At 39.9% G+C, this 21,234-nt stretch overlaps 1 protein-coding gene across 1 annotated transcript in view; it reads left to right on the top strand.

The window, feature by feature from the left end:
- Positions 1–21,234, top strand: part of LOC106869623 (NPC intracellular cholesterol transporter 1) — a 69,325-nt gene that overhangs the window by 22,720 nt on the left and 25,371 nt on the right. The window contains exons 3-11 of the mRNA XM_089349462.1: positions 2,834–3,833; positions 6,626–6,758; positions 7,784–8,010; positions 9,702–9,799; positions 13,755–13,915; positions 15,013–15,141; positions 15,885–16,067; positions 17,519–17,633; positions 19,548–19,675. Coding sequence (XP_089205588.1) covers positions 2,834–3,833; positions 6,626–6,758; positions 7,784–8,010; positions 9,702–9,799; positions 13,755–13,915; positions 15,013–15,141; positions 15,885–16,067; positions 17,519–17,633; positions 19,548–19,675 — 2,174 coding nt within the window. The remainder of the gene's footprint in view (positions 1–2,833; positions 3,834–6,625; positions 6,759–7,783; positions 8,011–9,701; positions 9,800–13,754; positions 13,916–15,012; positions 15,142–15,884; positions 16,068–17,518; positions 17,634–19,547; positions 19,676–21,234) is intronic.

Genomic DNA, 21,234 nt, shown 5'->3' with positions numbered 1-21,234 from the left:
GGCACCACCCTACTCGCTCCCATTCTCTCCTCTATAATGTAAGTAGCCATGTATCTCCCATACAACAAGAAACTTGTTCCATTCTGGCCCCTTATCTCGCATTCTAACCCCTCATTCCCTTGCATAAAGCCTCTCTACTGTAACCCCACTCAGTTGAAGAGGATCTTAATCTTGTAGGCTGCATGGTAACCTCATAAACGCTGGTGCCACAAAAGAAACACCCAGTGCACAGTGTAAGTTGTTTGGCATTTGGAAGGGCCTCCAGCCATTGGCCCAGTTTCTACAGCTGGATATTCCTTGAACTGTCAGAGATTCTCAGATAGCTGGTCAAAGAATTATGGGTTCATCTCTATTACAAACAAAATACAATACTCTGCTACCCTTGGTGTCCCTACCCAGAGAACAAATAATCACTGACAGTCTTCTAGCACAGTAGTTCTCAACTGGTGTCCAAATGACCTTTGAGGGTCCATATATGATTTTGTTGTAAAACTTTATCTGCAATAAACTCTTTTACTCTTTTACTTGTTTCAGTCATTTGACTGGCCATGCTGGGGCACCGCCTTTAGTCGAACAAATCAACCCCAGGACTTATTCTTTTGTAAGCCTAGTACTTATTCTATCGGTCTCTTTTTGCCGAACCACTAAGTTACGGGGACGTAAACACACCTGCATCGGTTGTCAAGCGATGTTAGGGGGGACAAACACAGACACACAAACACATATATATAAATATACATATATACGACGGGCTTCTTTCAGTTTCCGTCTACCAAATCCACTCACAAGGCTTTGGTCGGCCCGAGGCTATAGTACAAAACACTTGCCCAAGGTGCCACGCAGTGGGACTGAACCTGGAACCATGTGGTTGGTAAGCAAGCTTCTTACCACACAGCCACTGCTGCGCCTATTTATACTTCTACAATACACAAAATATGGTCAATTTTTATCCTTTCACCCGCACAATTTTCACTAAGAAAATTTTTTTAAAACTCAGAATTTTTGTGTGGAATCAAGTACCCTGACCTCCTAATATGCTGCAAACTCCTTATTTTTGTTCAGAGTGGTTGGCATTAGGAAGGGCATCCAACTGTAGAAACCTTGCCAAATCAGATCAAGACCTGCCCCCCCCCCCCAACAATTTACCAGTTTTCAGTCAAACCTTCCAACCCATGCCAGAATGGAAAGTAGCCGTTAAATGATGATGCTTATAGGGGCTCACCCGAGTAAACTAGGAATCAAAGGGGTCTGTATCTGAAAAATGGTTGTAATAATAGCATGAGAAAGCAAAATGCTTTCAATTCTGTCAGTATACAAGCTGCCCTCAAAAGAACCTTCTGTGGTTAAAGTCGCCTGCAATGTAATTCAAGTTGGCCAGGCCTGGTCTAGACTAATTGATCTGTAATGATCCACTTCATGCTAAAAGAACCTCAATTAAGCATCTTTTCTACTCTAGGTACAAGGCCTGAAATTTTGGGGGAGGGGTCCAGTCAATTAGATCGACGCCAGTATGCAACTGGTACTTAATTTATCAACCCTGCAAAGATGAAAAGTTAAGTCGACCTTGGCAGAATTTGAACTCAGAACGTAAAGACAGACGAAATACCGCTAAGCATTTCACCTGGCGTGCTAATGATTCTGCCAGCTCGCCGCCTCAATTAAGCATCTGCTGGTTTTGGTAGTGACTTACAGATTGTGTAAGAATGTCATTTTGTGATTGTGTAACTCAGCTAGCTTTTCTAAGGCCACTGTATGAGATTGCTAAAATTTGAGTTGACCCCTCCTAGAGTTCTGTAGTTTCTTTGTTTTCTTTAGCTTATCACTTATAAACTAGCTGACCCCATGATGTCTAATTGTAGTATTTTGTATATAAATAAGGTACATAATAATCACACATACAAACATTCGCATACTTCCCTTGTACATGTACATCATCATCATCATCATCATCATCGTTTAACGTCCGCTTCCGTACACACATACACACATATACTCACACAGAGTTGAAACACTGTTTGATTTTTTCTTTTCAACATTGAATGTTCACCATCCCACTTCCATTGCACACGCACACACACATTCACATAACTCCCTTTTATATATACACACACATATATACTTCCCCATGGCCAGACATGTCTTTCACAGGAGACTGGAAACGAACATCATCACTTGTGTGACAGTCATGTTCTTTTACAACCATCACATGATGACATGACAAGGGTACACACATTCTCTAACACACACACACACACACACACACACACGCGCGCGCGCGCGCGCGCGCGCGCGCGCGCGCACACAACAGGCTTCTATCAGCCATGTAGTTTCAAGTTCAGTCCCACTGTACAGCACCTTGGGCAAGTACCTTGTCGACCAAAGCCTTGTCAATGGATTGAGTAGAGAGAAACTGAAAGCCAAGTGTGTGTGTGTGTGTGTTTATCCTTGTCTAGACATTATGTGATAGTTGTACATGCGCATCACTATCATACAGGCAGTGTTGTTTACTTCCAGTCTTCTGTGAAAGTCATGTCTGGTCATAAGGAAAATATTACGCTACTTGGAGACAGGTGAGGGTTGGCAACAGAAAAAGCATCCAGCTGTAGAAAATCTCCCTTATCAAATTCTGTCTGACCCTTGCATGCATGGAAAAGTGGATTTTTATTGATGTTGATTTATAAGTCTACTTTGTTTATATTGCTTATTTTATACAGTAGATACTCAAAATAATTAACGTCTGTTTAGAACATTTTCAATTTAGAAATTTTGACACTTTTTTTTTTCCATGCTACATGTTAATTCATTTCAAACTCCTACTGATTTCTTCTTTCAGGTCCCAACACGACGACATGCTGTAATAACGAAACTATTCATAATTTTGCCAAAAGTTTGAGTCAGGCTCAAGAGTTGTTGACTCGCTGCCCGTCATGTTTTTACAACTTCCGCAACCTTTATTGTGCTTTCACTTGTGACAGTCAACAGAGCAAATATGTCTATGTTTCTGAGACAAAGAATATTTCTGGCAAACTTGCTGTAGGAGGCATTGACTACGCTGTTGATCCCGTGTTTGCCAATGGCCTCTTTGACTCCTGCAAAAATGTTCTAATGCCTAGTGCCAATATGAAAGCCATTACATTGATGTGTGGTAGTTATGGCAAGCATTGTACTGCTAAAAAGTGGTTGCAATATATGGGTGATGTTGGAAACATGCACACTCCCATTGCTATTCACTTCAATGTCACAAGCTCTCCCTGGAATGTTGCTCCTCAGAAATCATTAGTTCCCATGAATTACTCAATAATTCCTTGTAATTTATCTGTAACCAATGACACAAAACCTTGCAGTTGTCAAGACTGCAGCGGTTCATGCCCTAAATTTCCACCAGCACCTAAACCTCCAGAGCCATGGGAGATTCTCTACATTAATGCTTATGATTTTATATGGGGCTCCATATTTCTGGGGTTTTTTCTTGCATTTATGTCCTATGTTATTTGGGAAAACATTGTGTGGCAAAACAGTTTGGGCTTAGCTGATGGAAGAGAGCCTAGTCAATTGTCTGATTATCCAGTTTTAGGGGAAACTGTTTTTGCATCTCGCAATAAAATATCTTCTATAGGTGATAGCTTCATGAACTTCTTAGATGAAAAGTTTTATAAGTGGGGCTATTTATGTGCTAAATACCCACTGAGAGTTCTTATAGTTAGTGCAGTTATTTCTATTGCCCTTTCTTGTGGGGTTATAAAATTCCAAGTTATTACTAACCCTGTATTACTGTGGTCAGGCGCTAATAGTGAAGCTCGTCTTCAGAAGAACTACTTTGATGCAAACTTCAGGTAAGTTACCTTCCTTCCATATGTAATCATATCAGCATGTTGGCTTCTAAACCTCATTTTACATCTTATCCCAGGGTCCCAATATGATATCTTCATTAATTTTGACATGAGTGGTGTAATATTTTTACACTATGCCATATGTGAAGCGAGGATCACATAGGTAGTGTTAGATACCCACGTCCCACTAGATGGTCATGTGGCACCTGAGGTCATATCACATTCTAGAAAATGTGAACTACACAAGTGTAGAGCCATCTCTTTGACTTCTTCGGTCCCAACAGATGACCAGTGCCTAGCCTTTCAAGCACAATTTGGACTGATTGGTCACAGCCAGGACACATCGTGCCACTCTCTTCTTCTCCCATGTAATATCCTTGGTCATTGTCAACAACAATGGACAAACTAAAAGAAACAAATAATGTTGTGGCTACAAATGTCTTCACATCGTGTGTTGATTGTAGATAAGCATCACTGTCATACAAGCAGTGTTGTTTGTTACCAGTTTAGTTTGAAAAACGTGTAGCCATGGGAAAATATTATCTTGTTTGCAAACAGATGAAGGATGGTAATAGGAAAGGTGTCCGGTCATAGAAAATCTGGCTCAATGAATTCTGTCTGACTCATGCAAGCATGGAAAATGAAAACTAAATGATGGTGACGATGATCAACAGCAATATAAACATGGGGAAAATTTGATCTGGGAGTGAATAGTAGTTTGAATTATATCTCAACACAACCTCCTGTCCCCACACATTTGATATGATGCTGTATTCTGATATCTGAGTTGTATGATTTTTAGCAGACCATTTTCAAATGGAGCCAAGCTGCCACCTTTACACTTCTGTCCTATCACTTATACTGCACTTCAGTGCTGTGTGCGTTCATGATCAAAGAACTTACATTTCATTGGTTCGTTAAGTACACTAACTCTGTATACATTAGGTTAGTCCACATAACTCTGTAAGGAGCATAGGGTTGGTTTCCTCAGTCTCTCTGGCATATCTATTCCTTCCTAGATGGGACACTGGTCTGTTGCAACGATTACTCTCTTTTACCAGCTGAGTGGACTGAGGCAATGTGAAATGAAGTGTTTTGCTTAAGAACACGATACCTTGCTTGATTCAGGAACCAAAACCACAATCTTACAATCAAGAGTCTAACATCCTAGCCTCTAAGATATGCACCTCTACAATATGTATGTATTAGTGCTGATAAATGACACCAATCAAAATAGATCAGTTGGGAGAGTGTTAGACTGAAGATCTAAAGGTCTCTGGTTCAATCTTGGGTTTTGGCATCTGGTGGCTGGTCTGCTTTCTTTATTTTACGTTCAAGTTTTCATGCTGACATCACATAAAAGCTCCCATGCTGGTCCCACATAAAAATCCCTCAGTGCACTTTTGTAAAATGGTTAGCATTAGAAAGAGCATCAAGTTGTAGAAACCATACCAAAACCGATGACCGAAGTCTGCTGCAGCTCTCCAGATTGTCAGCTGCTGGCAAACCATCCAGTCCATCCCAGGATGGAAAACAGTCATTAAATGATGATGATGATGAAGAAATGACTTTATTGTTACTTTGCAATTTTTTTTAGTTAGATGCCTCCTATAGGCTTCTTCTAGAATATTACATTTGGAAGTGACTCTAGATGCTCAATTGTCTGCCAGTCTGTCTTTGATGGTCAGGCTATGGCTGTGTGGTTAAGAAGCTCACTTTGTAACCTCATGGTTTTGGACTCTGTGCAGCACCTTGGATAAGTGTCTTCTGCCGTAGCCCTAGGCCAACCAATGCCTTGAGTGAGACCATGCTGAAGCCCATCATGTATGTATGTACGTGTCGTTATGTGTGTTTGTCACTCCATGCACATAGTATCTGGCAACTGGTGTTGGTTTGATTACATCCTAGTAACTTAGAAGTTTGGCAAAAGAAAGTGATAGAATAAGTGTCATACTTAATGGTGCCCCAGCATGGCCAGAGTCCATTGACTGAAACAAGTAAAAGAAGATATGGCATACTCTCATAAACGAAATGATGCAATACAAAAAGTGATGATTGGTGCCTGACCAGCCTCTATCAATTTGTGCCAATCGCTGTTGGAACTTCAGGTATTCTCAGAACTCACACTGGCAATTTCATCTGCAAAATCAGGATAACTGTGGCCTGTCTGAGAAATGATCCCCACCTTGTGAGGTGGCTGTTACAGCAAGTGTCACTGGCCATTCTCCATGACTACTGTTGCAGTCATGTCTGCAAGGTGCAGCAGAACATGGCACTTGTTCTAGGGTATGTTCCCCCCACCCATCTTCTGCTGTTTGATCCCCACCCTCTTTTGTATTTTTCCTTTGTTTCCTTGTACTTAAATTGTGATTCAATCTTTATGTCAATAAAAGACAAAACACCATAGAACCGAGTAATTTATAACAGCATGGAAACTTTGAAAAGCATAAAACTGATCTCAGAGTTATGAAAGAGTTTTATATTTGGTTGTCCGGAAAGTTCGTGCTGATTTATAGAAGCTTACCTTTTGACTTATTTGCCATGAAACCACCTCAATTCTGGGACGAGGATATTTTCAAGTTAAAGGAAAGATGGAGACGCATTGTGCAACACAATGATTCATATTTGGTTGATTAAAAATGTAATGGCAAGTATTTATTGACCTTTTTCTTTCCTTTAAAAATCGGCACAAACTTTCCGGAAAACCCAATAGTTATCCATTTATGATTTAGAATTGTATGACAGCACCACCTTACTGAATATCATTCTTATGTTTTTTTTCTTTTCTTTTGAAGTCCTTTTTATCGCAGTGAAATGATAATTATAACAAGAAATGGGAACAACTCTCGTATCCAGCATCTTATGCCACCACCATCACCAACATTTGTCTATTACAATCCCATTTTTGACAAAGACTTCATGCATGAGGTTAGATTTCGTTTTTCTATTTGTTATTAAATTATTAAAATAATTGGCAGGAAACCTGCTTATTTTCATGACAAATTCTTTTCATACTAGAGATAGCAGAGACATGGCTGTGTGTTTAAGAAGTTTGCTTCTTAGATGGTATCCAGGTTCAGTCTCACTGTGTGATACCTTGGCAAGTGTTTTATGCTGTACACTCATACTGATCATAGCCTTGTGAGTGGATATGACAGACAGAAACTCACAAAAACCCATCATATATTTCTCTGTGTTTGTGTGTGTGTGTTTATGTCTCCTTTTCTTGACATAGAGTAAAGTATGAGAGAAAAGGGTCAGAGCAGAGGAGTGACATGACTGCATTTTAGAAGAGAGGGTAAAAGTTCTGGCACTTGAAAGTGATAAAAAACTGAGGATAAAGTATCAGAGTACATCTAAGGTATGAGCTGGGTAGGTATCAGAGTTATACAAGGTGGGACAGAGGTGCCAGGAGTGAGTCGGATGAGTAGGAAATGTCTGATAATGCAGAGCAGCAGAATAGAAACTATGGTACAGTGAAAAGCATTGGTGCTGGTGCCAAGCACAAAGTACCTGTGCTGGTGCCAGGTGAAAATTATTGATGCTGGTGTCACATGTAAAAGTACCGGTGCTAGTGTCAGTGTCAGGTAATAGCACCTGTGCTGGTGCCACATATGAAAGCGCTCTGCAAAGTGGTTGGCATTAGGAAGGGCATCTAACTGTAGAAACCATGCCAAAGCAGACAACTGGAGCTTGGTGTGGCTCCTGGCCTTGCCAGCACCTGTCCAACTGTCCAATCCATGCCAGCATGGAAAACAGATATTGAATGATGATGAGGAGGAGGAGGATGATGACCAGTGGAGTGAAAGAAAGATGGTCTGTTGTTGCTTAGGTTGCAGGAGTGGGTGGAGAAAAATGAGGCAAGTGCAGTGTATGACAATGGTGAGACGTATGCTGGCCAGGAGGACAATATTTAAACATTTCATCTCACGAAGGTATTTCTTGTTTTTCAGGTTCTTGACTTGCAAAATGCTATTTCTGAGCTGACTACAGAATTCAACAATGAAACAATTGGACTAAAAGACATCTGTTTCTCCCCTTTGGCACCTGCCAATAACAACTGTACAATCCAGAGTATATTCCAGTACTTTCAGAACGACCATACCAACCTTGATAAAGTCAACAAAACCGTCCTACAAACATTTGCTGATTATCTTGACCACATAGAAACCTGTGCTATGTATGTTCACATTAAGAATTTATCTTACCAGATTTTTTTTGCTAAGCTACTTCACTGAATTTCTTTTTATTATTATCATTAAGATGGTGAGCTGGCAGACTCGTTAGCATACTGGGCAAAATGCTTAACAGCATTTCTTCTGTCTTTACATTCTGAGTTCAAATTCTGTCAAGGTCAACTTTGCCTTTCATCCTTTCAGTCGGAGTTAATAAAATAAGTACCAGTTGAGCACTGGGGTCAATGTAATTGACTTGACCTCACCTTTGAGCCTATAATAGAAAGGATTATCATTATTGAATGAGAGAGCTTGGCGTTAGGAAGGGCATCCAGCTGTAGAAACTCTGCCAAATCAGATTGGAGCCTAGTGTTGCCATCCGGTTTCACCAGTCCTCAGTCAAATCGTCCAACCCATGCTAGCATGGAAAGCGGATGTTAAACGATGATGATGATGATGAGAGCAGTGCATATCAACAAAGTGACACTGGAGTACGAATATATGAAACCCTATATACCCATCATGACTACCCATCTGATAAGAGTACACCAGGCAACCATATGTACACAACATGGTGACCTTGTATCAAGGTAAACAAGACATGACATTGCAGGTGGGGCCCTGAGGTCAAGTTGCCAATTCTGCTCAAAAGGTCCCTGAATAAGGTTCGTTTAAGGATGCTAAATGAAACAATCAGGTTTCCAGTGGTGAATTATTCATACCCCAAAGAATTCCTCTCAACACATGGCTATGATGCTCCCCAACTACTTCTGCTCATGATCAGAGATGCGCATATCATCAGCCACCAAGAGACATGCTCAACTGGTTACGGTCAAACAACTGACAAGCAAATCTGTGGTACTGAGCAGAATATTTGCTGGAGCTCATTATCATTATTATTATTATTATTATAGCAGCAAGCTGGAAAAAACATTAGCAAACTGGACAAAGTGCGAGTGGCTTTTTGCCTGTCTTTACATTCTGAATCCAAATTCCACTGAGGTCAACTTTGTCCTTCGTCTTTTCGAGGTTGAGAAGACAAGTACCGGTTCCATGTGATTGCCAAACTTTGAAACCGTTGCTATTACTTCATTCTTGTTTCAGTTCATATTGGCATTGTTTTGAGGCACTAACAGATTTAGTTTGTCAGATTTGTTCAAACAGTTCTTCTGTATCCTCAGTTCTTTTAACCGTGAGACAATATAAGAATTCGTTATAGGCATAGGTATGGCTGTGTGGTAAGAAATTTGCTTCCCTATTGCATAGTTCTAGGTTCAGTCCCATTGCATGAGACCTTGGACAAGCTTCTTCTTCTAAAGCCCCAGGCCAATCAAAGCTTGTGAGTGGATTTGGTAGATGGAAACTGAAAGAATCTCATCGTGTGTGTGAGTTTGAAAGAGAGAGAGAGTGCATTTGTTATCCCACCTTAGTTCATCCCATGCCTGACAACTGCTGTTGGTTTGTTTACATTACAATAACCTAGCAGTTCAGCAAAAGACACTGATAGAATATGTTCCAGGCTTAAAAATAAGCACAGGTTGATTTGTTTGACTAAACCCATTAAGACAGTGCTCCAGCTTGGCCACAGTCCAATGTCTGAAACAAGCAAAACACACGCACAAACACACCATAACTTTGTCTTTCCTTTTCCCTCTTCAAGCTGCTCATTATCTCTGTATTTTCTCAACTTTTACAGGAATCCTACTTTGATGAATGACACCAGTATTAGTTTACCTTGTACAGGTAACTTTGGAGGACCAGTTGAAATCAGTATGGCACTTGGAGGACTAACAAGTATGTATACTTTGCTCTTTTATACTTCATTATACCACACAGGTATGGGCTGGTGGTGAACTAAGGGTAGCTGCCTCCTGGCAGTGTCGGTTTATTTGCAGTGATTATGATTAATTATTCTCTAAAACACATTTCTTTGCTTAACCTCAATCCACTGAAGTTAACATAGGCACGGGTGTGGCTGTGTGGTAAGAAGATTGCCCCCGCCCAACCACTTGGGTCTTGGCTCAGTACCACTACATGGCACCTTGGGCAAGTGTTTTCTATTGCAGCCTCAGGCCAACCAAAGCCTTCCCATTGTGTGTGTTTGTGTGTTTGTCCCCATCACTGCTTGACAGCTTGTGTTGGTGTGTTTACATCCCTGTAACTCAGTGGTTTGGCAAAAGAGACCGGTGAAGTAAGTCCTGGGATCAATTCATTTAACTAAAAATTCAAGGAAGTGCCCCAGCATGGCCACAGTCTAATGACTGAAACAAGTAAAATATAAATCAACATGAAATTTTAGTGAGAGGTTTTAATTGAGATCACTTTAAAACAGGAAGCTACTATCATAGAATGAGGGACACGTCCACACATAAGGAGATGCACATCCATACATACAAACACGGTACATAGTTGCAAAATACACACACACACACACACACACACACATACATAAAAACACAAACATAGACACGCAAACACATGAATATGCAGAATTCATATGCACATATACATGCATACATGTATAGGCACACACACACACACATGCACACAAACAAACAAAAAGGAATGCAGTGTGAATAACGGTCAGTCAACAACTATTGAAAAGGTGACAAGATGCAACGAAAATTTTAGGAAAATAAAAAAGAAATAAGTGGAAATTTTACCAGTGAGTGTGTTGAATTATAAGACACTAAAAAAGAATGACTGTCCCCAGACACAACAGAATATGCTTCAACACACGAACTCACATAAAAAATCTTGCAAACGAAATATCAGAAGAGTTCATCCTAATTATTTAATTATTTTGCAATATTTAAATTTATTTACATTCTCTGAAGAGGATGGGTGCAATATCTAACCTTTTTTGTGCCTAATTGGGTTAGTTACCATATATTTCTTGAAATATACTGCTTTCGTTTCAGTTAATTTTGAAAATAACGAAGAATTTGCCTTCATTAAACTGGTGTTTGGATCATAAATTAGCATTAAATTTTGATGAAAGGTTTTAATTTAAACCCTTTTAAAACAGGAAATTTGTATCATAGAACTAGGGTCTTCAGTGGGTTAGTATCAAAGAGTAAGATTTATTTCTCCTCATCCCCACCACTGCTTATTATAAAGTTCCCGCCTAAAAGTTAACTTTTTTTTTTACTTGTTTCAGTCATTTGACTGCAGCCATGCTGGAGCACCATGTTAAAGGTTATTTAGTCAAAGAAATCGACCCCAGGACTTATTCTTTGTAAGCCTAGTACTTATTCTATTGGTTCCTTTTGTCAAACTGCTAAGTTACGAGGACGTAAACACACCAGCATCAGTTGTCAAGCGGCGGGGGGGGGGGGGGGATAAACACACACACACACACACATATATACGACAGGCTTCTTTCAGTTTCTGTCTCCCATATCCACTCACAAGGCTTTGGTCGACCTGAGGCTATAGTAGAAGACACTTGCCCGAGGTGCCACGCAGTGGGACTGAACCCAGAACCATGTAGTTGGGAAGCAAGCTTCTTACCACACAGCTATTATTCTTGGCCTAATCTTTCATTAATTGTTGAGTCTTCCATTATATGATTTACTATATGTTTCAGTAGTAGACAGGCTCAGATTCGTACAGAAACAGAAGTTATGGCTCGTTGTTTATTTCTAGAGGATTAACTATTGAAATTAAAACTAAACACAGTTATAGATTCACCTCCTTATCAGATGTTTCCTACCTAACCTCTAACACCATTATACAGTTTGACATTCATCCTAAGTACCAGTTGCGTACTGTGTCGATCTAATCGACTGGCTCTCTCTCCATAAATTTCGGGCCTTCTGCCTAGAGTAGAAACGAATATTTTAACTTTCAATACATGCCGTTTCAGTTGTTATTGTTGATAAATAGTCATATACCAGGAGTCGGGGGAGGCGTCGGCTCTGGTGGAATGTTGTTATTGTAAGGGAGATAATCACTTCTCGATCATCATGACGGCGTTAGAAGTTTGAATTTTAAATTGAAGAGCATTGAAGAAGATGCACCTGTTTATCCGGGAGTTTTCAGTGAATAGACACAGGTGTGGCTGTGTGGTAAGAATGCTTCCCAGCTATGTGGTTCTGAGTTCAGTCCCACTGCATAGCACCTTGGGCAAGTGCCCTCGACTATAGCCTCAAGCCAACCCAAAACCTAGAGTGGATGTGGGACACTGAAACTGAAAGAAGCTCAAATTGTGTGTATGTGTGCGCGCGTGTGTATTTGTGTGTTTTTGTCCCATGCCACTGCTTGAGTACCAGTGTTGGTATGTTTATGTCCCCATGACTTAGTGGTTCAGCAAAAGACACCAATAGAACAAGTACCAAGCTTAAAGAAAAAAAAAAGTACTGGGGTGAATTCGTTCATCTGAAATTCATGTTGCAGCATGGATACAGCCAAAGAACTGAAACAATCTCAAAAAATAAGACGTGTGTGTGTGTGTTTGCAGGACCAGCTCAAGGTACCGGTAACACGGGCAGTTGCCCAGCGTAACGTGCTAGGAGGCTCCAAGGAGGGTGTGATAAAAACAAGGAAATTTCCATGACTGTCAGCTTGTACATGCTGATATTTGAAAGCTTGGTAATTACTCTATCAGCAGGGCCAGCTCAAGGTACTGGCAACTTGGGCAGTTGCCCAAGGTACCATGTTCTAGGGAATACCAAGGAGAGCGTGACAAAGACAAGGAAATTTCCACAACCGTCAGCTTGTACATGCTAAGGTTCAGCTTGCCTGGGGCGCCAGAAACCCTAGGGCCAGTCCTGTATGTGTGCATGTTTGTTGTAAGCAAGTGTCGTCATAGCACAAGTGGCGTCCTTCATTGCCAATCTTGCATGACATTTCTGACCATGGAAAAATAATATCTTGCTTGGAAACAGGTGGGGTTTGGCAACAGGAAGGGCATCTGGCTGTTAAAAATCTGCCTCAATAGTTTCCATTCAACCCAAGCGAGCATGGAAAGATGAATGTTAAAGCAACAATAGTAAATTGTATCAGCTAAATTTCATTTCCTACAAGAGTGTTTGTTGGCTGGTCTGAGGTGGTGACTGGTTGAGTTGATGAATGGAAAAGTGTTTCTTGGGCTGCATCAACTAGCAACACTTGCAAACATTTAACAGAAGATCTTATTCTTACTCATAGAGTTAACCTGTGTTGGTCTTTTATAAATAACAACAGCAATAATTACATACTGAAAGAGAGATACTCCTTTGAGTTTACAATAAGTTTACTGATACAGCGATCTGTAGATGGCCCGCCATAACAGGAAACTATTGTGCTATGTTTGTGGCAACAGAGATTCCTGTCATCTATCTGCCATCTGTCTTAACCATTTTCCTGAGTTGTCTGGCTGTGGCAAGAATGGAGACACATTACACAGCTGCCTCAACATTCTGCCTGGTGAGAGGTGTGAATGAATCTGAACACTCTGCACAGAGTTAAGACACCAAAAGTGGTTTTGTATGGGATGCAAGCAGAAAATTCTAGAAGATTGAATCATGTAATGGCTTGGTGCTGATTGGTTGCTTCATCGACCAATCATGTGAAGTTATCATGGTTCAGTCACTATGTCTGACCAGTTACCAATTATGCTAAAACTCTTAGAAAAGATTTCAACTTCCTTTTTCTTCTTTCCTCTGGTTATTGCACTTATAGTTTGTCTGCTTTCATGTCTTTCTGTTAAAGATTTGTTCTCTTCATAATCATTTAACACTTTACTTTTCTGTTTTTTTATCTGCAGATAATAATGTAAAGAATGCCACTGCTTTTATCATCACTTTTATTGTCAACAACTATCTTAATGATAGTAAAATTGCCAAAGCAGCTGCATGGGAGAAAAAATTTATTCAATTTCTGAAAAATTATTCCAATCCAAATATGACAATCTCTTTCTCTGCAGAGGTAATTAATATCTTCAAAGTTTTAACCATGTTAATTAAAATTATTGTGATAGATTTAAAAATGACCCAGATTTGACTTGAATATATGGGCTTACCAAATCCCAAGATTGTCTAAAACAAATGTATGTAGCTACATTATAGAAATACTGCTATGTGGTTAAGAAATTTGCTTCTCAGGTTCAATCCTGTTACATGGTACTTTGGGCAAGTGTCTTCCACAATAGCCGTAGGTCAATGAAAACCTTATGTGTGTATGTTTGTGTACGTGTGGGTGTGTTTCTTCGTGTCTTCTTACCTTGACATTGTATGATAGCTGTAAATGATGAATGTTGATGTCACAGTATTCTGTGAAAACATGTCTGGCCATAAGGAAATATTACCTTGCTTGGAAACAGGTGAGGATTGGTGACAGAAAGGGCATCCAGCCATAGAAAATCTATCTCAACAGATTCCATCTGACCCATGCAAGCATAGAAAAGTGGACATTAAAATGGTGATGATGTTCAGTTATAAAAATCTGTTGTTAGTTTTGGTATACTCATTAGTAATTGGTTATTAAAGATTCTAATTAAGGTAGATTCTGAGGCAGTGTTTATATTTCTGACGTTGTGGACACCACTGGATTGAATGATACTGCCCAGCCCATGTGTCGAAACCATAGTGATGTCTATCTTTGGCGGCTGATGATGGGAATGCACATATGTTATTCTTGTTTATGAATTTCTTATATCTTAGTCTCATTATAATGGGTTCATGAGATCACGATGTGGTTTCAATTCATGGGCTGGGCAGTGTATTGTGTTCTTGAGCAAAACGATTTATTTCATGCTGCACCTGTCTATTCCACTGTAAATGAGTTCACCCTGCAATGGGCTAGCATCCTATCCAGGGGGACATGTTGTGATCTCAGTCATTTATATGCCATGGTATCTGGATAACTGACCCTATAAGTCCCAGAACTCAAGACTAATGCCTAAGGGATGAAAGTTTTTTTAACAAGGAAGCTCTTATTCACAAAATCTTATCAAATATGTCTTTAAAAATGTCTTCTAATTAAAAAACTAATTTCTGGAGTTTTTTTTTCTCTTTTTTTCTCAGCGTTCCATTCAGGACGAACTAGAGCGCGAAAGTGAATCTGATATCAGCACCATTTTGATCAGTTATGTAATCATGTTTATCTACATCTCCTTGGCTCTTGGACAGTTCCGCAGTATCAGAACAACCTTTGTGAGTTGTATTTCATTTATATAATTAGTTTTTGGTACCAATGACTAATTTACTTACATAGTAAATGCAAGCATAGCAGTGTGCTTGAGAAGCTTGCTTCTTAACCAAATGGTTTTGAGTTCAATCCCTCTGTGTGGCCCCTTGGATGAGTGTCTTCTATTATAGTCTTGGGCCTACCAAAACCTTGTGAGTGGACTTGGTAGATGGAAACTGAAAGAAGCCTGTTGTGTGTGTGTATGCATGTGTGAGTTCGTGTTTGTGTCTCCTTGTTTTGACATCACATGTCTCTTGTAAATGAATGCCATTCATTTTCAATATTCTGTGAAAACGTGTCTGACCATGGGGAAATATCTTACTTCTTGGAAGCAAGCAAGGGTTGACAACGGGAAAGGCATCCAACCCAGCCATAGAAAATCAGCCTCAGTAAACTCCATCTGACTCCTGCAAGTATGGAAAAGAGGATGTTAATATGATGACAACGATGATGATCATAATAAAAACCATCTGTGCCAGTACCATTGGAAAAAGCACTCAGTTCACTCTGTAAAGTAGTTGGTCCTAAGGAGGGCATCTCACCATAGGAACTGTGCCAAAGCAGACAACCGGGACTTGGTACGGGTCTCCAGCTTGCCAGCTCCAGTCAAACTGTCCAACTCATGCCAGCATGGAAAAACAGATGTTGAATGATGATGATGATACTAGTTTGTTTTCTTTTATACTAAGTTTGGTTTCTATGTTTTCAGATTGATTCCAAAATTACCCTTGGTTTTGGTGGAGTTATCATTGTATTTCTGTCTGTGATGATGTCTCTTGGCATCTTCAGCTACATTGGTCAGCCAGCCACCCTTATTATTATTGAGGTCGTACCATTTTTAGTACTGGCTGTTGGAGTTGACAACATCTTTATTCTTGTACAAGCATTACAGGTAAGTGACCGTTCTTGTCACTCTACAAACTCGTGAGATTTAAATTCATGTCTCTTTCAGATATTTGCACCAACACCTGCATTCCTTCATGTTGAAATTATTCCTGTTACAGATTTAACTGTTTTCATTCCAACCCCCTTTTTTAAAACTGCCCTTGGTTTTATGCTACAAACTTGTGTTAAAGTGATCTAAATTAAAACCTTCCATCAAAATTTCATATAAATCGTGATGGCACCTGTGCCCAGGGTTGCCTTCCTGGCACTTGTGCCGGTGGCCCATGTAAAGACAATCGAGCGAGATCGTTGCCAGTGCTGCCAGACTGGCTCCTGTGTAGGTAGCATGTAAAATACACCATTTTGAGGGTGGCCGTTGCCAGTACCGCCTGACTGGCCTTCGTGCCAGTGGCACGTAAAAGCACCCACTACTCTCTCTGAGTGGTTGGCATTAGGAAGGGCATCCAGCTGTAGAAACTCTGCCAAATCAGATTGGAGCCTGGTGTAGCCATCTGGTTCACCAGTCCTCAGTCAAATCGTCCAACCCATGCTAGCATGGAAAGCAGACGTTAAACGATGATGATGATGATGTTTGAAACACCAGCTTAACCCTTTAGCATTCAGATATTCTGTCAAATGTAATGCTTATTCATTTTAAATTAATCATGCATTATCTTGCAGTTTCAAGATTTTGATGATGTGATTGCTTATTTTTAGAATGACATTGTTGAGTAGATGTGAGGGGCCAGATTTGGCCAGTTTGAACATAGAGTAGGTGTAATATTTTGGCCAGTTATAGCCAGTTTAAATACCAAAGGGTTAATAGTGACAAAATTATTTTACTGATTTCTTTGTTATTTTCAAAATTGATTGAAACATAAGTAGTGTCTTTTTATAGAAACATGCCACTTTTAATGAAGTTGAACTTAATGACTCTTCTCTGTGATTTTATCTTCACTAATTTCATATCCACATTTCTAATTGTGGATGAAAATTCCATGCTAAATGAAAGATTTCCTTCTGCCTACAGTAGCAGGAGCTGGAGAAATTACATTGAATGGCTCTGCCTGAAAAGTCAGACTTTGCTCCTTGCCATGGCAAAATAACTTGTTCTACTTTGTGAAGTTTTGAGTGCAAACAGATAGCATAAGTCTGAGAATATTGGGCCTTACAGATCAAATGGCACAGAGTCTAGGTTCTGTATAGTAGACTGGCTCAGTCTTATCATGACTTTGACTCAGTCATGATCCCTGCTCAAGGACACAGTACACTGCTCAGTCTATGAAATGAAACCATGATTTTATGATTGTGAGTGGCACACTTTCACCACTTGACCACTTGCTTTCACATCCTGAATTTAAAAAGAGCAGACTTTAAAATAATGGTGAAAATATCATTGTGTAACTACAGCTGTCATAGGTCACTCAACTTAACTCGAAATTTGTTTTGTTATTTTAGCGTGATGTCGGTGACCCAGATGAAATTTTTGAGTCCAAAATTGGAAGAATTGTTGGTAAAATTGGTCCAAGCATGCTGCTTACTAGTCTTTCTGAATCAGTAGCTTTCTTATTAGGTAAGTGTAATTAAGACATATTAATTGCTGTATCTTGAAAGAGTCATATTAAGTGATTAGAAAAGATTGAGTTTTTGAGGGACTGAGTCTTAGTCTTTGAATCTTGAAATTGGTTAAGTGGATAGGTAAGCAAAGGGTTCAATATCCAGTTGTTTTTTTTTTTTAACCATTATTACCCATGCCAACAACATCTCTTTCATTGAACACGAAACTCAGCTTGCAAAGACTTATTGGGGCAAGCGAAAGCAAAATTGTGATGGCACCTGTGCCCAGCATCACCTTTCTGACACTTGTGCCCACGGCATGTGTAAGGACTTTCGAGCGAGATCGTTGCCAGTGCCCCTAGACTGGCTCTTGTGTGGGTGGCACAGAAAATACACCATTTTGAGCATGGCCGTTGCCAGTACCGCCTGACTGGCCTTCATAGGATTTTTGAGCGAGATCGTTGCCAGTGCCCCTGGACTGGCTCTTGTGCGGGTGGCACATAAAATACACCATTATGAGTGTGGCCGTTGCCAGTACCGCCTGACTGGCCTTCGTGCGGGTGACACGTAAATGCACTCACTACACTCTCTGAGTGGTTGGCGTTAGAAAGGGCATCCAACTGTAGAAACTCTGCCAAATCAGATTGGAGCCTAGTGTTGCTATCTGGTTTCACCAGTCCTCAGTCAAATCGTCCAACCCATGCTAGCATGGAAAGCGGACGTTAAACGACGATGATGATTACATTTCTTTTCTCCTCTGAACCTGCTAGTTGTACACAAGCCTTGCCCACCCCTTTTGAGGCACATACTTCTCTTTTTGTAATCTCTGTCCTATCTCATCCCACATATTCCACACTCAACACTTTTCCTACAACTTCACTTTCCCTGAACTTAAACAGTCTCAACAATATCTCAACAATCTTGTCAGCCTTGCAAGAGTTTTGAGGGGAGGTGCATTGATTCCCTTGTAGTTGACTGGTGCTTTATGTTATTGACCCCAGAGAGATAAAGCAAAGTTGTTTTCGGCCATTTTTCAACTCAGGCTGTGAAGAACTATATGTAAATATCATAAGGCAGTTTGGGGACATGCTAATGATCCTGCCAATTCATTAATAACCGTTTCTACTATAGACACAGGGCCTGAAATTTTGAATAAGGACCCAAGTGCTTCACTGGTACTTAATTTATTGATCCCCAACAGGATGGAAGACAAAGACGACCTCGGTGGAGTTTAAACTCAGAACGTAAAGACAGGCAAAATGCCAACAAGCATTTTACCCGGCATGCTAATGATTCTGCCAGCTTTCCACCTTCTGCCAATCCATTCATAATAGTCATGTCTAATAATCATTTCAAGACCTGAAATTTGGAGGAATGGAATTAGTCTATACCAGTGGTTCCCAACCTTTTCGCTACCAAGGACCCCTTTTAATTAAATGAGTTTTCCCACAAACTTCTTTTAATATGTTTATCCTTTGTATATATGTATGTATATATAATATAATATAATATAATATAATATATATATATATATATATATATATATATATATATATATATAAAATTTTGAATTTAGTTTATGGACCCCCAGTACTACCTTTGTGGACCACATGTTGGGAACCACTGGTCTGATCTATACCATTGACACCCCACCACCACTACCACAACCTCTCTGGTACTTTGTTTTTAATTGACTCTTGAAGCATGAAAGACAAAATTGAACTCACAACATAAAGAGCCAGAACGAATATGACAAAATATTTAATCCATTAATCTAATAATTTTGATAATCCAGTAATCAAAAGTTACAGTAAATGAATAAAAATCTGTTGACATTTCAATGTGTTTAGTATTTAGAGTGTTGTATATATTTTCTAAAATGATAAATATCATGTAAATATTTAGTCACCCATATTTTCATTCTATTTAGGTGCTCTCACTACAATGCCTGCTGTCCGAATGTTTTCCCTCTATGCTGGAATGGCTGTCTTTTGTGATTTCGCTCTACAGATCACCTGCTTTATCAGTTTAATGGCATTAGATGCAAAACGACAAAAAGTAAGTTGTTTTGGAGATTAAAAATTACTTGTATTCATAGGAGGATCCACTGTAATATTGGAGGTTTGGTTTGAAGATGTCAATGGGAAATCTCTCCACTGAATTGTCCCCAGCACCATTAGATGCAGGCATGGCTGTCTTTTGTGATTTCGCTCTACAGATCACCTGCTTTATCAGTTTAATGGCATTAGATGCAAAACGACAAAAAGTAAGTTGTTTTGGAGATTAAAAATTACTTGTATTAATAGGAGGATCCACTGTAATATTGGAGGTTTGGTTTGAAGATGTCAATGGGAAATCTCTCCACTGAATTGTCCCCAGCACCATTAGATGCAGGCATGGCTGTGTAATTAGAAGTTTGCTTCAAGGTTTCAGGTTCAATCCCATGGATAGCACCTTGGGGAAGTGTCTTCTGCTATAGACTTGGGCCAAGCAAAGCCTTGTAAGTGAATTTGCTAGATTGAAACTGAAACAAATATGTTATTCATTTCCAATCTTCTGTGAAACCATGTCCAGCTATGGAGAAATACTACGTTTACCATGTACCTCCTCTACAGTAAAATAGCTATATCTATCCCTTAAATCTCTCAATTGGCACAAAGTTACACCCACTCAATACAACCTCCCCACTCCCAGTTAAGGGATTTTTATCTTGCAAGGTATTTGGTGACCCTTGTGGTGCTGGTGCCACATAAAAAGCACTGATGATGGTCCATGTAAAAAGCGCTGGTGATGGTGCTGTTTTAAAAGCACCCAGTCCACTCTGTAAAGTGGTTGGTAATAGGAACGGCATCCAGCTGTAGAAATGGAACTTGGTTTGGATCCTGGCTTTGCTAGGTCCTGTCAAGCTGACCAACTTGTGCCAGCATAGAAAATGGATGCTAAATGATGATGGTGACAACCTTGCATAGAATTAAGTGATGGTTGATGAGGAAAGACATCCGGTAGTAGAAAATCTGTCTCAGTGAATTCTGCCTGGCCCCATACAAACATGGAAAAGTGACTGTTAACATGATGATTAAAGCAAAATTGCCCAGAATACCTTCACAAATTTATAACTACATGATATTAAATAATAAATTGTCATCGTTTAACATCCGCTTTCTATGTTGGCATGGGTTGGATAATCTGATTGAGAACTGGCAAGCCGGGGGGGTTGCACCAGGCTCCAAGCTGATTTGGCAAGGTTTTCTAAAGCCAACCACTCCAAGAGTGTAGTTGGTGCTTTTACGTGCCACCTGCATGGGAGCCAGTCAGGTGGCACTGGCACCAACCATACTTGAATGGTGCTTTGTACGTGCTACCAGCACCGGCGCCAGTCAGGTGGCACTAATGTAATATTGAATAAGATTTTAACATTGCTGAAGATATTCATTAAATGAAAATTTATTTCATCATCATTTAACTTCCACTTCCTATGCTGGGGTTGGACAGTTTGACAGGAACTGGCAAGTCAGAAAACTACACCAAGCTCTGCTGTTTGTTTTTGCATGGTTTCTATGACTGGATGCCCTTCCTAATGCCAACCACTTTACAGAGTGTACTGGGGGATTTTTACG

Source organism: Octopus bimaculoides, chromosome 3 (assembly GCF_046866305.1).
Source record: "Octopus bimaculoides isolate indiv1 chromosome 3, ASM4686630v1, whole genome shotgun sequence".
Lineage (NCBI taxonomy): Eukaryota > Metazoa > Mollusca > Cephalopoda > Octopoda > Octopodidae > Octopus > Octopus bimaculoides.
This window is presented reverse-complemented; position numbering and strand designations above follow the sequence as displayed.